Source organism: Cynoglossus semilaevis, chromosome 20 (genome assembly GCF_000523025.1).
Source record: "Cynoglossus semilaevis isolate Cse_v1.0 chromosome 20, Cse_v1.0, whole genome shotgun sequence".
NCBI classification, from domain to species: Eukaryota; Metazoa; Chordata; class Actinopteri; order Pleuronectiformes; family Cynoglossidae; genus Cynoglossus; species Cynoglossus semilaevis.
The window spans coordinates 13000841-13015497 of NC_024326.1; the positions used below are offsets into that span (position 1 = coordinate 13000841).

At 39.9% G+C, this 14657-nt stretch overlaps 2 protein-coding genes and 2 long non-coding RNA genes across 4 annotated transcripts in view; 2 read left to right on the forward strand and 2 right to left on the reverse strand.

The window, feature by feature from the left end:
* Window positions 1-2239, forward strand: part of tep1 (telomerase-associated protein 1) — a 17146-nt gene extending 14907 nt beyond the window's left edge. Inside the window, exons 51-56 of the mRNA XM_008334924.3 lie at window positions 64-189; window positions 371-473; window positions 581-725; window positions 812-894; window positions 1496-1600; window positions 1811-2239. Coding sequence (XP_008333146.1) covers window positions 64-189; window positions 371-473; window positions 581-725; window positions 812-894; window positions 1496-1600; window positions 1811-1930 — 682 coding nt within the window. The 3' untranslated portion in view covers window positions 1931-2239. The remainder of the gene's footprint in view (window positions 1-63; window positions 190-370; window positions 474-580; window positions 726-811; window positions 895-1495; window positions 1601-1810) is intronic.
* LOC103396720 (uncharacterized) lies at window positions 569-902 on the reverse strand. The gene is made up of 2 exons (XR_003053071.1): window positions 795-902; window positions 569-631 (listed from the first exon to the last, which is right to left on the reverse strand). It is a non-coding gene; the product is annotated as an uncharacterized LOC103396720 (long non-coding RNA).
* On the reverse strand, window positions 2049-3673 carry LOC107990163 (uncharacterized). The gene is made up of 3 exons (XR_001761730.2): window positions 3554-3673; window positions 2997-3076; window positions 2049-2875 (listed from the first exon to the last, which is right to left on the reverse strand). It is a non-coding gene; the product is annotated as an uncharacterized LOC107990163 (long non-coding RNA).
* On the forward strand, window positions 3622-14323 carry apol1 (apolipoprotein L, 1). The gene is made up of 35 exons (XM_008334926.3): window positions 3622-3818; window positions 3955-4008; window positions 4372-4431; window positions 4611-4673; window positions 4800-4865; window positions 5159-5227; window positions 5313-5384; window positions 5526-5588; window positions 5963-6034; window positions 6127-6195; window positions 6313-6384; window positions 6472-6540; window positions 6651-6707; window positions 6789-6854; window positions 6962-7021; window positions 7388-7453; window positions 7536-7592; window positions 7687-7752; window positions 7851-7898; window positions 8003-8068; window positions 8159-8212; window positions 8330-8374; window positions 8661-8714; window positions 9078-9137; window positions 9627-9713; window positions 9806-9865; window positions 10030-10098; window positions 10650-10697; window positions 10807-10896; window positions 11151-11201; window positions 11509-11559; window positions 12121-12198; window positions 12303-12342; window positions 12486-12537; window positions 12712-14323. The coding sequence occupies exons 1-35, from the start codon at window positions 3816-3818 to the stop codon at window positions 13658-13660; spliced, it is 3006 nt and encodes a 1001-aa protein (XP_008333148.1). The 5' UTR covers window positions 3622-3815; the 3' UTR covers window positions 13661-14323.
* The last annotated feature ends 334 nt before the right edge of the window (window positions 14324-14657 follow it).

Genomic DNA, 14657 nt, shown 5'->3' on the forward strand with positions numbered 1-14657 from the left:
AAAAGAGAGAAAAAAAGAATTTATAGAACATACATATATAAAAAAGGACCATTTGTTTTCCAGACTGGTGAAAGAAACCACACATGAGACAGAGAGCACTCCCATCAACCTCTTCTTCTGCTCCATCCTGATGGCCATGACCAACAACGGGTTGATGCATGAAATTAAAAACAACAACACTGTATACACGTACGTCTGCACAATATTGTAAAGGTCATAGTTTCCTGTTGGATTTCTATGTTGTGTAAATCAGGAGGATGTGTGAGTTAAAATGTCACTGATTAATTTACTTCTTGTTGCACCCAGTAAAAAACACCCAGTCGTGAAAAGTTACATTCGTTCCAATAACCGTCTTTGTGTGTTTTTTCAGCCAATGGTCCTATAATGTCCGAACTCTGGGTGTTGTCCTCAACGACACCAAAAGTGCGTGGGTGTTTGGTGAAAAAGAGGCAGAAGTTCACCTGGGCTTCATTGTGAGTTTTTTTTATTTATCTGTGCAGTGAGAACAAACACAAATTAACTAACTGTTTCTAAATTAACTAAAAAACCCATAAGAATGATTTTTCACCTTTGGTTTCAGTTTACCATGGGGCCACAGAGTTCTTTGGCTACGAGTTTTAGCTCTCTGACCCTAAAGGAGGAGGGTGAGGAGGGGAACGAGGAGGAGGACAAGGTGACAAGAGCAGGGAAGAAGAAAGTTATCACAGCTGCAGCTGTGGACAGAGGTACAAAAGTAGTTCTAGTCTGAGAACGTTTTCTAAAGAAAAAAAATCAGGTTCTACAAGTTTGGTTACCTTGACTGTTCTTTCAGACTGTGTTGTGTGTGGAGACGTGAAGGGAAACCTGTGGTTCACTCACATATCAGAGGATTCACCAGTGAGCAGCAAAAAACCTGTGAGAGACTCCACACACACACACACACACCAAACAGCTGTAAACTGCAGCCGTAATAATAAACCGGCGGCATGACGACCATTAAGACCTTGATTAACAAAATACTGTCATTTCATATTCAACACATTTATATTATTATTATATTGGGTGTTTTTAAGTTAAAGTCATGTGACACACCAAAATAATCACTTGTTTACACAGACCGCATTTTATGTCAAATAAAGTTCTGTGTAAGTCAGGTTGTGCAAATAAATTAATATTTACTCCTTATATAGCCTTGAAAACTTTGTATATTTCAGCATATTTCAAAACCACAAAGCAGGATCTTTAAATACCTTTCAATTAATCTTTTTTTCCCCTTGAAATACAGTAATTCCCCCTATTTTTTTACCGGATAGCAAAATTGCAGTTTGTATGACTTTCCACTAGACGGCGTAGTTACCCAGGAAATATTGCATTTAGCAACCTGCGGTTAATTGATGGCAGGTTTGTATTTAAAATGATAGACCAAATAGCATAGAATATGTATATAATTATTCCTTGTGGAAGTTTTTTTTTTAAATTATGGCTCATATTTTGTCGACCCTCTCTCACCCCCCAGGCTCACAGTAACAGGATCAGTGTAATCCGACTCACCAACAGCACCATCATCTCAGCCTCCCATGACAGGACGGTCAAGCTGTGGGACAGAATCACCAAAAAACAGGTGAGTTTTTGTTGTAACTGTTAAAGCTTCATACGGTGTTTAAATTATGTCAGCAGTGTCCACAAAATAATAATGATAATATTAAAGAACATTTCTAGTATGATTTAGGATTATACTGTAGTTATCTACTGGCTACTTATCCTGGCTAAAAAAGTTTGAAAAAGTGATCAAACTTAACCTTTAACCTCCTTCCTCATCCTCTCCCCGCAGGTGGGTATGTTTGTGTGTGGAGGTCCAGTCCTGCATTTAGAGCTGAATCCAGGGAAACCCTCTGAACTGGTGTGTGCTGATGGACACGGAAAAGTTTACTTTCTCTCCTGGAAAGAATAATCTGGGGGTCGGGATCTGAATGGAGGGGGGCACAATTTCACCACACTATGATGTTGATATAAACGAAGGAAAATGTACAATACATTTAGCTAAAATTATGCAATGACTTCTGTTCCACACCTGTGCTTTAATGCCTAATGCCTTTATGTTACTATATACCTGGAAAGGTGACACGAATAGAAATATTTGTTGATTATGTTTGAGTCATTTAAGCTGAAATGGATGACAATCATGGGAAATAAAAGAAGAGTTAAGTTGCTTCAATGATCACGAATAATATTTCTTGACAATAAACTACTTGCACTTGTTGATCCTGTGTTCTTTGGTTTTATTCAGTTTTTATCTACCGATGCTGAGCTTACCAACGTAGTGAGATAGTGTGGTTTAATTGATCTACAATATATATATAATTTGCAATTCTACACTGGCTTTTTTGGATGAATATAGTGAAGTAACCCGTCCAAACAGTAAGTGATGAGCAGGTGGAAACAGCTTATCAGTCAATGATTTTACAGCTCTTATCTGTCGGACAGATAAGGACTGTTTAACTAGTAGTGTAAACAAATCAAGGCTATTACGCATTGATTTTGTGTGATTAAACCATAAAAAATGGAAGACAAGCTAATCTAAGATAAACCACCAAAAATGTGGGTGTGTTTAACATAAAGAGAACTACAGTGTGCTCACACTTCCAACCAGATGTCTATCTCTTATGAACTGTTGATGGATTAGATAAAATGAGTTTTATATATACGGTACAACTGATGATCCCAATATTTAACTGTCTATCATCTTCCGCCGTTTGTTTAAGAGTTTTTAGTTGTTTTAGGGTTTCTTTGCAGAGTACAGTCGTAGATAAAAAAAAAAAGACATCTCAGAAATCTTGTGCACCGTCCACAATAAGTAGCATCCTGTCACATTTCAATTTCTTCCTTCAGACTCCCCCTGTGGTGATGAAAAAAGAAAAAGAAAAAGTTAATTCGAAGTCTTCTTTTAAAGCCCCGTTGCAGAGGTCATATTTACTGAGCCGACCTTAAACGCAGCACCAGGTGAGGCCAACGCTTACCAGGACACAAAGGGTTTTTTTTTCTCCCCTATTCTTCTCCTTCTTCCTCTTGGTTCACATTTCACGAACAAAAGGTCTACCTGTACATTTAAAAGGCCAATAAATGTAAATGGCTACCAAGTGTGCTGACTATTATTATTATTATATATTACATATATTTATAATAATATAATCAATACTGAATTTCCACAGACGTTTAAGCTGCTGCTCGAGATTTGTTGGTTAATTGCTGATTAATAAGTGTAACTGAATTTAAAATAAATAAATTGTTTTTAAAAAATTATGTGACTACAGCCTGTGGAGTTATACCTGTACTATGCATGTAGAAGAAACAACACCTTTGGGACAGAAATTTGAAAGTATTTTCAGAAATGTGGAAAATACCTCAGATTAGCAAACATGGCTACATTTATGCTCACTGGTTATTTACGGATAAAACAAAACATTGCCAATTTTAAATTTTATACGAGCTATCTATGGTCGATTAATTGACATAGTTTTCGACATACTACTCGGGAATGAAATTAATTGTACATTTTCATCTTGAACAAACTCACAGGTGTGTGTCGAGGTGAACCAAGTTAGAGGGAGTCTCCTTTTTTTTTTTTTTCAGTCGGGAAAAAGAGGGCGGTTCCTTAAGTTCACATCCCACAACAGTAGTGTCGGTATCGACACAGTAACAATGTCGAGGACCTGGAACAGTCTGTGTGGAATATTTTAAACATTTTGAACGAAGATACTTATTTATTTGTCGTATGTCATCGGTTAAACGGAGGTAACAGTCGAACACGAAAAGGAAAAGACCGTCTGAGTCCGCCGATGGTGAGTTCAGTGAAAATCGGTTATATTTAAACCGGCCTAGAAAGATCACGGATTTTTAAGAAAGTAAAAGCTAAAAAAAAAAAAACGACGGTTAAAACTGCTTTAACGTGGCTTCGTTTCTGTCACTGTTTTACAGGATCGGTACGATAATCTGGAGTTGGACCTGGAGTGTGATGGAGGAGGCGTCGCTGTGAGTTCCAACACGTTCTTAAGTCTTTATTTTTTTAGACAATGTCACTTTAAAAAGTCAAAAAGGTTACAGGCAGTAAACGTCTTCACCTTTGACGTCACCCAGTGGTGCGTTTATGTGACGTTTACGGGTTTGACCTCAGACTTCCCGTGTCACAGCAAATGTCAATAAACGTGAATAAGTCTAGTGTTTCTCAAGTAGTGGGTCTTGACAAAAAAATCGGCCACTGTAATAAAATGTGTGGACCGGTGTTTGTTGAATAAAACTTGTATTAACACTGTTATTTAATTTATTTGCAGTGATTTTCACCTCGATGTTGTCAGTCAAACTAACAGTTTTTCACTCTCCTTCTCTTTTTCCCAGCAAAAAGCAGCATTGTTTGGTGGGATGTTCAAAAGATCCTCTAAAATTGTCGAGCCACAGGTGATAGTTTTAATATTTGTTCTTTATTTAAATTATAAAGAGTTCTAGTTTCTCATATCAACTCAACCCTGCTATTCTGGTCTTCATTATAAACTGAAGTACTGGTAATCATTGTGAAACAAATAACAATTATGAATTAATTAACTTTACTCTTACAGTGCCTTATCCTTTCTTTACAGGACAACCTGTCATCCAACGGTGATCTTTCAAAGAGCACTGAGAGTCTGACTGACAACAACAAGGTGCAATTATTTTTCATACCTCATTTGTTTCCCAGAGAAGATAAATCATATCACATGATAAAGTACTGCTGTAACAGGAGGTTTTTCTTTTAATAAACATCTCTGACTTATTATTTGATGCTTTAGGACAAGGGAGTGTTAAAAGGAATGTTTAAGAAGACGACCAAGTCGACAAAGGAAACGTATCCAGAAGTAAGCAGAGACTTACTTCAATATTTGTCTTTTTAAATTATTTTTATTATAAAAAAAATTGAGATAAATGAAATGTGAAGCTTTTCAAATTTTTTATCTGCTTTTGGAATTAATACTCTCAGTACAAATGACTGAAAGGGATTTTCTTGTATTCTTAAAAAACAGTAAAATAAATGAAATAATTGTTGATGAAGTTACATGTAATATTACAATGAACACTATGTGCCAGGTTCCCTGTTCTAACCTTGACATTGAAATATGAGTTTCAGTCTTTTTTTTTTTTTTGTTAACAGGCCACACAGTCAGAACAGGAGCCCCACGTCTCCAGTGTTGACAGTTCATCAGTGAACAAGGCATCAAAGGTGAGTTCATTTTCCAGTCACTGATTTTTCTATCATTGATCTTTGTGACCAAACGTTTTTTTTCTCCGGCCTCATTTCTCTCCAGGATAATTCAGGTGTTTTGGGAGGGATACTGAAACTGCCTCACAAACCAGGCCATGTCCGCAGGCCTTCACAGGTGAAATCTCATCTTCTATTATAAAACCGTCCCCTTGGGGAAAAAAAGCAGATTTCAAAATGTTATTAATTAAATGTGTGGCATGTTTAAAGAGGAGTTTTGTGGTTTGACAAAGAGACTGAGGACAAACTTGTGTTTCAGGATCTTTTGGAGTGTGAACTCTCCGCCACTAATGGAGGTTTGCCTGAAAACACCAGCGCTAAGGTGAGTCACATGACCTACATTCACATGTTCCCGATTGTAAACAATGGCTGGACTGTATTAAATACAGAAGAGAAAATGCAGTGTTTATTACTCTGCATAATTATGTTTAGATATGAGCTGCAAACATCTAAAACTTCTGGGTAAAATTTTAAAGGCTTTGTGTGTGTGTGTGTGTGTGTGTGTGTGTGTGAGGCCGACCTGCTTTCACCAGAAACACTGAAACAAAGAAAGAAAGAACTGACTGGTGCTTGAATCCCTGTCTCTCCAACTCACAGCCACGGCTTTTTTTTAAACACCATCAGTTTCAGTTTACATAACACAGGCGTCATCAGAGGTGTAAATAAAAAAGGTGAAAAATGTTCCCCTTCAACCAGGAATCTGCTGGGATGTTCAGTGGAATGTTCAAGAAAAGCCCAAAGTCATTTGGAGCAAGGACACAGTCTCAGGTAAGTTTTTCTTCTCAGAATTCTCCTCATTTCTCACTTTACCCATATATATTTTTATTAACAATGAGTTTTTCTTTTGTTTTGTCCATCAGGAGGATTTGACGGCACCCAACGAGCTCTCAGGAAGCAACGACAACCTTTCTCTGACTGGTAACACGAAGGTGAGGTTCTCGACACGTCTGTGGCAGCTGGATTATCCTGGATTATGTGTTAGGATTGATCTTTTTCTCTTTGCATCTAAAAGTTTAGCAGTTTTACACGTGTTTGTATTCTTTCAGGAGTCTGCTGGGAAGTTCAGTGGGATGTTTAAAAAATCACCAAAACCATTTAGAGCCAGGCCTCAATCCCAGGTGGGAGTTTTACACTTTTTCATCCTTCTTGGCATTTGTAACATTTATGTTAATGTTTATAATTTTCTTTTTTTCTTTTCTATCCAGGAGGATTTAACGGCACAGAGCGAGGTCTCAGGCAGCAATGACAATCTTTCAGCTGCTGGAAACACCAAGGTGACTTGGCCACATACTTCACCTCCATCAACAGATCCTGATTAACATGTAATTACATTTTAAAAAAAAATCTTATTTCATATTATATTGTTTTTTTCTTTAAATCCCAGGAGTCCAGTGGGATGTTTAAAGTGTTTAAGAAACACCCAAAGAGAGCGCAGTCCCAGGTGAGGCCTTTGTTCCGCTCTTGTTCCAATTTTGTGACATCGTAGTTGAGATAAAAGTAAATAATGATCTGTAAACTTTAGGATGATTTATCAGCACCAGATGAGCTGTCACGCAGCAACGACAGTCTGTCTGAGACCAACACCAAGGTGAGTTTGTTAAAGCTTCATCATCGTCATCATCATCATCATCATCATCATCATCTGGTACAACAACGTGGCTGTCAGCTTGTCAACTCAGATCTTTTTTTTCCTAGGAAAAAGGAGGAATATTAAGTGGTTACTTCAAGAGAAAAGTTCCAAAATCTTACTCTCAGGTAACTTTTGAAAATGTGCTTAGTTTGTTTTACTCAACCTGCTATAAGAAAATATCGATATGATATTTTGTTTCACAGTACTCTATCAATCTCCTCCTCCATCAGTTATTGATTTTCTCTCACCAATTCCCAGTCCAATATTCCTGGTGTTGGTTCATGTTCTTTTTCTTTTCTTTCTTCTCTCGTGATTCCAAATGTAGATCCCTCTGTTCCAGTGTTTCAGACTAGGATCACACTTTCACTACAATTAAGTTGTTTTTTAAAAAAAATACACCGATACACAGCCCTAATTCACCCCTGACCACAGAGCAGAGACACATTTGTTGTGATATACCAACATTGACTGTGTGTTTCGTCTCCTTGTAGGATAATTTATTCATGGATGACGAACTGTCTGCCAGCAGTGAAAACCTCACAGGGAAGTCGTCAAAGGTGAGGAGCGACGACGCCGTTGTTTGTGTGACTGTGAAGCTTTGTCACAACTGTAGCTTTTTCAATGTTCTGTCGTTAACAGGGCGGAGTCGCAGCAAAGCTCCTGAAGAATCCTTTCTCCTCCTCCTCCTCATCTCAGGTCTGTTCTCTCAGTCAACACTTTGATCACATCAGTGGTCCTATCAGTGTGTTGGCTGAATGATGAAGTGACGAGTGTGTGTGTGTTCCAACAGGAGAAGGACAAAGAAGGTGACTCACAGGAGAACAGCTCCTCCACAGAGAAGCACAAACACAAACAGGTGAGTTTCGATCTCCCTGTGTCTCTGTGTCATGTCCACTCTGACTTGGACTCGTTTTTGAAGTTCTGTCCATTCAAACGCCTTTGTCCTCTCTTCAGAGCGGCTTCAGCGCGATGATGAAAAGCACGTTCTACGCAGACAAACCGGTACGACCGACGGTTCTCATCACATCACATTTCTGCTGACAACAACTGTAACTACAATAATTCTACAATCTGAATGAATCCATGACAATTGTCCGTCTCCACAGGAGAAGAAGGCCGACTCCGAGGACGAGGAGTTAGTGGACAGAGAGGAGCAGTCGGGTCACAAACAGGTTTGAAAAGATTCAAATTCATTGATTTAATTAATCACCTAACTGGAATTATGTCTTTACCTTTTTTTAAATCTTTTTATTTATATTTAGAACAAACTGGTGGGAGCCATGAACAAACTAAATCCTTTCCGATCTGCAAACAAAGTAATGACGGTGTAAACTCTGACCCCCCCCCAAAAAAACCACATGATGTTATTATTTTGTATCTTTTTATAGTCTTTTCAATCTATGTATATAAATATAAAAAATCTATGTTTTTAGAATGACAAAATTTTGGGTTCTGATGAAGAGGATCTACCTGAGAAGGTACTTTCAAAGTCACTTCTTCTTCCTGTTAGTGCAGTCATGCTGTACTGTCCTGTGGTGTGTGTGTGTGTGTGTGTTTAAAATAGAAGTATTGCAGTAGTAAATGATCAACCTTTAGTGGAAGTTGTGAAAATGTTGTGTAAAATGTGGACGTTTTTAACAAACTCCCAGACTCTGCTGAGAGTCCGGCTCAGCCTCAGATTAACCTCAGATTAGTCTCAGATTAGCCTCAGATTGGCCTCAGATTAGCCTCTGAAATCTTCACTGGTTTATGTTCTTCTCCCAGACCTCCAAGAGCGCAGCCATGCCCAAACTGAATCCATTCCGCACTGGAAATAAGGTAATAATATGTGTTTGTTGGTGGAGTTGAAATATTATAGGAGTTTAATGGAATTTAGACAGGTTTGGTGACAGTGTTCATTTAGTTTAATTTTCTAAATGTTGATTTAGCAGCAGGATTACCATTAAAGTCATCTGGTGAGATGTGTCTAGATTCAAGTTTGTTTTATTCATTTGGTTCAACTGTTGTTTTTGTATTTATTTTATGTAATATTATCCCTTTTGTATGTAATACATTAATATTTTGACCTTTGCAATTAAGATCTATCGTAGCCTTGTCAGATGAGGTCAGTAAACGCCTCAGTCATTGTAATAAGTTGGTTTATTTTTTTAATACCAAATATTTGCTGTTCTTTATTCTCAGAAAGATCCTGAGGATACAGAAACACCCAGAGAGAAGGAGCAGAACATGGAGGAGAAACCGGTTGGTCTGCTCTTTATATCAGTGATGAGTCAACTGTCGCCTCACACACTCACTCACTCACTCACTCACTCAGTCAGTCACTCAGTCAGTCAGTCACTCAGTCAGTCAGTCAGTCAGTCACTAACTCAGTCAGTCAGTCAGTCAGTCACTCAGTCAGTCATTCAGTCAGTCAGTCAGTCAGGAAGAAGAAAACATTTCCTGACTCTCAGACTCAGAGTCTGAGTTGGACTCTAGTTTTAAAGCAAAGTCAATTCCTCTACATTTCCTCACTTTTGCAAAAAAAACTCGAACCAAAACTAAAACTAAAACTTCCTCTTTGCACAGTGTTTTGATTAAACCATCAAACTGGTTTCACAAAGTATGAGTAAATATATTTACCGACGGCTGATCAACCGCTCCTGTCGACGGTCTCCACCTCATCTCACCGCCACATTTCTGTCTCCGTCCTCCGGTATTTCTCCAGTAAACCGTCTCTGTGTTTGGTCTCAGGTCAAAGGCACCGCCGTCCAGCAAGACAAGGGAGAATGGAAGGAACGAAGTGAGACCCCGCAGCCGCCGCCAAGACCTACCAAAGAGGTTTGGAAGCATGTCAGCTGAGTGTGTGTGTGTGTGTGGGGGGGGGTTCTTCAAATGACGTCTTCATTTGTCCCTGTCTGGTTGTGATGCAGGAGATGAAGAAGACATCTGCCTACAACAAAGTGAAAACAAGAGGAACTGAGGATCCTCAGGTGAACTTTGTTAAATGTTACATAATGACGGAGGCCTTCAGTCAGTGAATGTTTAAAGAAAGAGTTGTTTTTTTGTAAAAAGATGTTCTTTGGTAAATTCACACACCTTGAACTGATATTAAATATTAATTAGATCTGTCATCACTTTTCCTTTTCTGCTGCAGAGCCAATCAGACGATGAGTCAGCTGAGGTTAAAGGTGGAGACGAGCTGAGAGCCACCGAGAGCCAACCCGTACGTTTCTTCCTTAAAAAAACTCTTCCTGTAGTTTGATCTGCTTCACATGCAGGTGAAATCTAACTCCCAGTTTAAGATTTCGCTGTATTTAGATTTACTTCTGCTTTGTCGTCATCACTTTTCTATCTGAGCGTCTTTCAAACGTTCACACAGTCAACAAGTGTCACGTTCCTGCAGAGTTACGATGACACTGCTGTAATCAGCCTTCTCACACCTGGTCAGTCATGAATAATTATTACCATGGTCCAGTCAACCATCATCCATGGGTGTGGGCCAGAAATACAAGGGAATAAATGACCTTGAAGTAACTGGAATATTCCCCCTCTGATGACAACGTAACTGTCAGTTAATCCAGCTGAAAATCCACGTTGAGGATAGAGCTCTGGGCTTCGGCCTTCCTCTGGAATAAAGTCTGGTCTGACTATGATAACAGAACTGTGAGGTTACCAAGAGTTTCATAACGATTCCCAGGAAGTGACCCGACCACAGGCCACACAAGACATTTAACTCGTCTCGTGCTAATGTTGTTTTTTTTTCTCCTGTTTAAGGTGAAAAAACACAAGGACAAGCCGTACAGGCCACGAGCTCCAGCCAAGGTGACGCTGTCAACGTGCAGCACAAACTCATCTTTGATTTTTTTATTGATCACCGAAACTTTTCAACCACATGATTTGTGAGGTTCCTTTTGTGTATGCTGTGTTTTAGGCTAGCTCTGATGATGACGAGCTGAAAGACGAAGAGGAATCTTTGTCCCAAGATGAAAAGAAAGATGAGGAGGAGGAGGAGAAAAAAGCGGTGAGCTTCAAATCTGTCATTTTATTATTATATGATTGTATGATATATTATATGAACATGACTTGTAGTATGTTGTTGAAATTAAAATAAAAAAAGCTAAAAGATAAAACATCTTCTCCTGACTTTATACATTCTAGCTAACAGCATCATCGCAAATGATCAACTATGATGATAACTCAAATATTGTGTTTCTGTCTGTGGTTTTTCTTCCTGTCTGAAGTGATAATGCAATCTTGTTTTGTTTTTTTTTCTAGACCAAAGTCAAGAAACCAAAGAAACACAATCCTTTCATGCCACGGGTCAAGGTAACGTTTGACGTCTGACTTGTTCTGACTCGTCTTCCTCTTTGTTGACAGTGTCTGTTATTTAAAGCGCTGCGCTCAGCCCCCCCCCTGACCCCCTGAAACAAAAATAGACTCATTATTGTTTCCAACTTCTTCTTAGTTTGTTGGGTACACAGACATTTTTATTATTGGAGTCCTAGCTGTAGAAAGGCTGGTCTGATCTCATCAGGGTGTTGGGATAAAAATGTGAACTCCTCACACTGCAGTAAATAAAAGTCCCATCACCTGTTGTTTCAGAAATAAACTCCTGTCCTTCTGCCCTTTACAGGCCAAAGTGAAGCAGAGATCGGCGCAGACTGAAGCTGACAACGCAGAGGAGGTGGGAATGTTGGTTGTCTGTCACCGAAACTTCAATTTGATCTTGTTTTAGTCATCTGACCCGTCCATCTTCCTCCTCCTCCTCCCACAAACAAACCTTCAAGATTGTCTCTAGGGCAAACAACACTCAGCTCCCAAGAGGGGCCATTACAGCCGACATGTTTTGTTTTTTTCCCCCACCCTCACATCCCTCCATGTTTGTGCATGTCCACAGCAGCGGAGGCTGAGATCAGATCAGATTACTATGTGACCAGACTCGTTTCTCTGCTTCCTCTAACAGGAGTCCATGACATATTTTTCACTTTACGTCTGGAAGAAAAAAAAAAGGAGAAAAAAGTAACATCAGTTCCTTTTTAGTGTTGGGGAAGTAAAAGAAGTGAAACTGAAGTGAACACAGTGTGAAATAAGTAACACAATCTGATCGATGTCAACGTTTGAAAAGATTGTTTTGACCAAGCACCATTAGTATATGCAATGTTTCAAAGTGGAAAACCAAAAGATAGAAATCCTGTGTTTAATCATTTTTATTATTTTATTTATTTGTGTCATTTCTTTGCCGCAGGCTGAAGGTGGAAACCGGTCTCTGTTCGACCGACTGGAGGACTTACGTGAGCCGTCACGGCCAGAAACAAACACTGATGTCAGTGAATTCAACAATAAAAGTTGGAACTGTGAAATCTATAACATAACATACCTGTAAATAAACAAACATATGAACTCATTCATATCTACTGGTGTTCTCAGGACGTGGAAGATCTGATGGAGTGGTGGGACACGGTGGAGCGTAAGTTACACAGAAAATTGGATGAAGATCACTTGGATGAATGCCACGCCTGCAGCCAAAAAAAAAAGATTTACATGTAGCATGGATATTTAAAAAGCAGCTTTAAAAATCCATCTCTTATTTCTCCTTTTCTTGTATTTCAGAATGGGAGGACACGCCACAGGAAGACGATATGACAGAAAAAGAAGAGGCCAAGTAAGAAATTACAAATCTGAACTTAGAACCAACAGAGTTAATGAATGTCTGTGTCGTGGTGGGCAGGTTATTTTCAAAATTAAAATTGACGTACAAATTATTATTATTATTATCAACAGGTGAATGTTTTGTTTGTAATGTTTTTTTTATTAAAAACCAACTTTCTCTTTCCAGGGCCTTTGCTGTAACGGCTGATAAGGTTCAGAAAGGAATCCGTGTCTTCAACAAACTGTTCTCAGAGCGAGCGGAGAGCCTGTGGCAGCACGTCATCGACCTCAACGCCATCGCTGACGGTTTGGACAAATTTAACAAGAAGACAAAAATTGCCCAAATCACCGGTGGATCCACGAGTGCCATCGGCGGGGTGGCCACCATAGCCGGCCTGGCTCTGGCCCCGATCACCATGGGAACGTCTCTGATTGTGACGGCGGTGGGGTTGGGTGTGGCCACAGCAGGTGGCCTGACGTCGGCGGGCGCCGGCATCTCCAACCAGGTCAACAACTCACTGGACCGGAAGAAGGTGGAGAAGATTGTGCAGGACTACCAGAAGCAGATGGTGGACCTGAACAAGTGCCTGAAGTTCATCAAGCAGGGAATCGAAAATCTGCGCAGGTTTGACCTGATTAAGATGAAGAACCACGCATACAACAACGACTTCCCCGTCCTGAGCAGCCGGTTCTACGAGGACGGCGCCATGGCGGGGAAAGCCATCCTCATTAACGCCAACGAGATCATGCGTGTGGTGCAGATCGCCAACGTGGCCGGTAGCACGGCGGCCAGAGCTGTCCAGATCGCCAGCATGGCCACCGGCGTTCTCACCGGACTCTTCGTCGGGATGGACATTTACTTTGTGGCCAAAGACTCCAAGGAGCTGAAGAAAGGAGCCAAATCTGAGTTCGCTGCCAAGATCAGGGAGGTGTCCATGCAGCTGCACGACGGTCTGGTGGAGCTGAATTCTCTGCGAGAGGAGCTGCAGTCCACCAGCAGCGAGGACAAGGACACCGCCGACGTGGACAGCGAGAAGAAAGAGAAGGACAATAAATACGACAGTTCGGAGGAGGATGAAATCGACCGCATCAAAAAAGCCATCAAGAAGGACATTGAGAACAGAGAATATGTTTGACCCCAAACCACTTCTCATTTTTACAACGACTTCATCGATGCCAACGGTTTCTGACTCTGCTGCTTCGGTCTTTTGGGAAAAAAAGATCAGCTTATTTATTTTCACAACTTTCATCTAACAATAAAACTACATCAGGTATTTTAACAGTACAGACAAAAGTGTAGAATTGTGTGTATGTTCTACACCTAATGATATGAACGTCTTATCAAAGTGTATTGTTGACACTAGAGTGTGTGTTTGTGTGTGTGTATGACCTCACCTGAATGAGTGCCATGTTTTTTATTCTAAGCATTTTTTGTCTCTTCTCACCTTAAAAATATCATATAAATATATGGTCTGTATTTAACAGGTTTTTTATGTGTAAACTCGGACGACACGTAAGGTTTTCTTTGATCTCAGAATGTCTTGGTCAATGAGGTCGTCTCGTGTGTGTGTTTGTGAAAAAGAACCTTGAACACAACAACTGGAATGACAAAGTCTCACTCATCACTCATTAGCAGTAACTGTCTGCTGCGGCTGCTCTTCTTTTATAGCACACTACCTTTTCAGGTCTATTTTGGGTTAATCTGGTTGTTGGGTTACACCTTCACGTGCAATATACTGTAGACCTTTGTTTGTAATTGCTGTAAATGTGCAGATTCATAATAAAAACACTGATAGTGACATGTGTTTGTGGCGTTTCTCCAACGGCAGAACTCATTCAGTTATATTTGGAGCTCCTTAGACAGACAGTGTGTGTTTGAATGTCCTGCCTGCAGTCCAGATCTGTCCCCTGGTAGAAAAGACAAATCAAACACCTGTTTCTGAATTCCATTCCCTGGAAACATTTACTCTCTCTGTGTTTGTCTTTTCTGTGACTGTATTCCTTTGTTTTCAAACCACTCCCAACATGTTTGGATTTTCTACATATGACACTCATGAAAGCCATGACTCAGATTCTCTGTCCCTGGGAAATACCGTCCTACAAAAACACACACACGCACACACATAGGTAAAC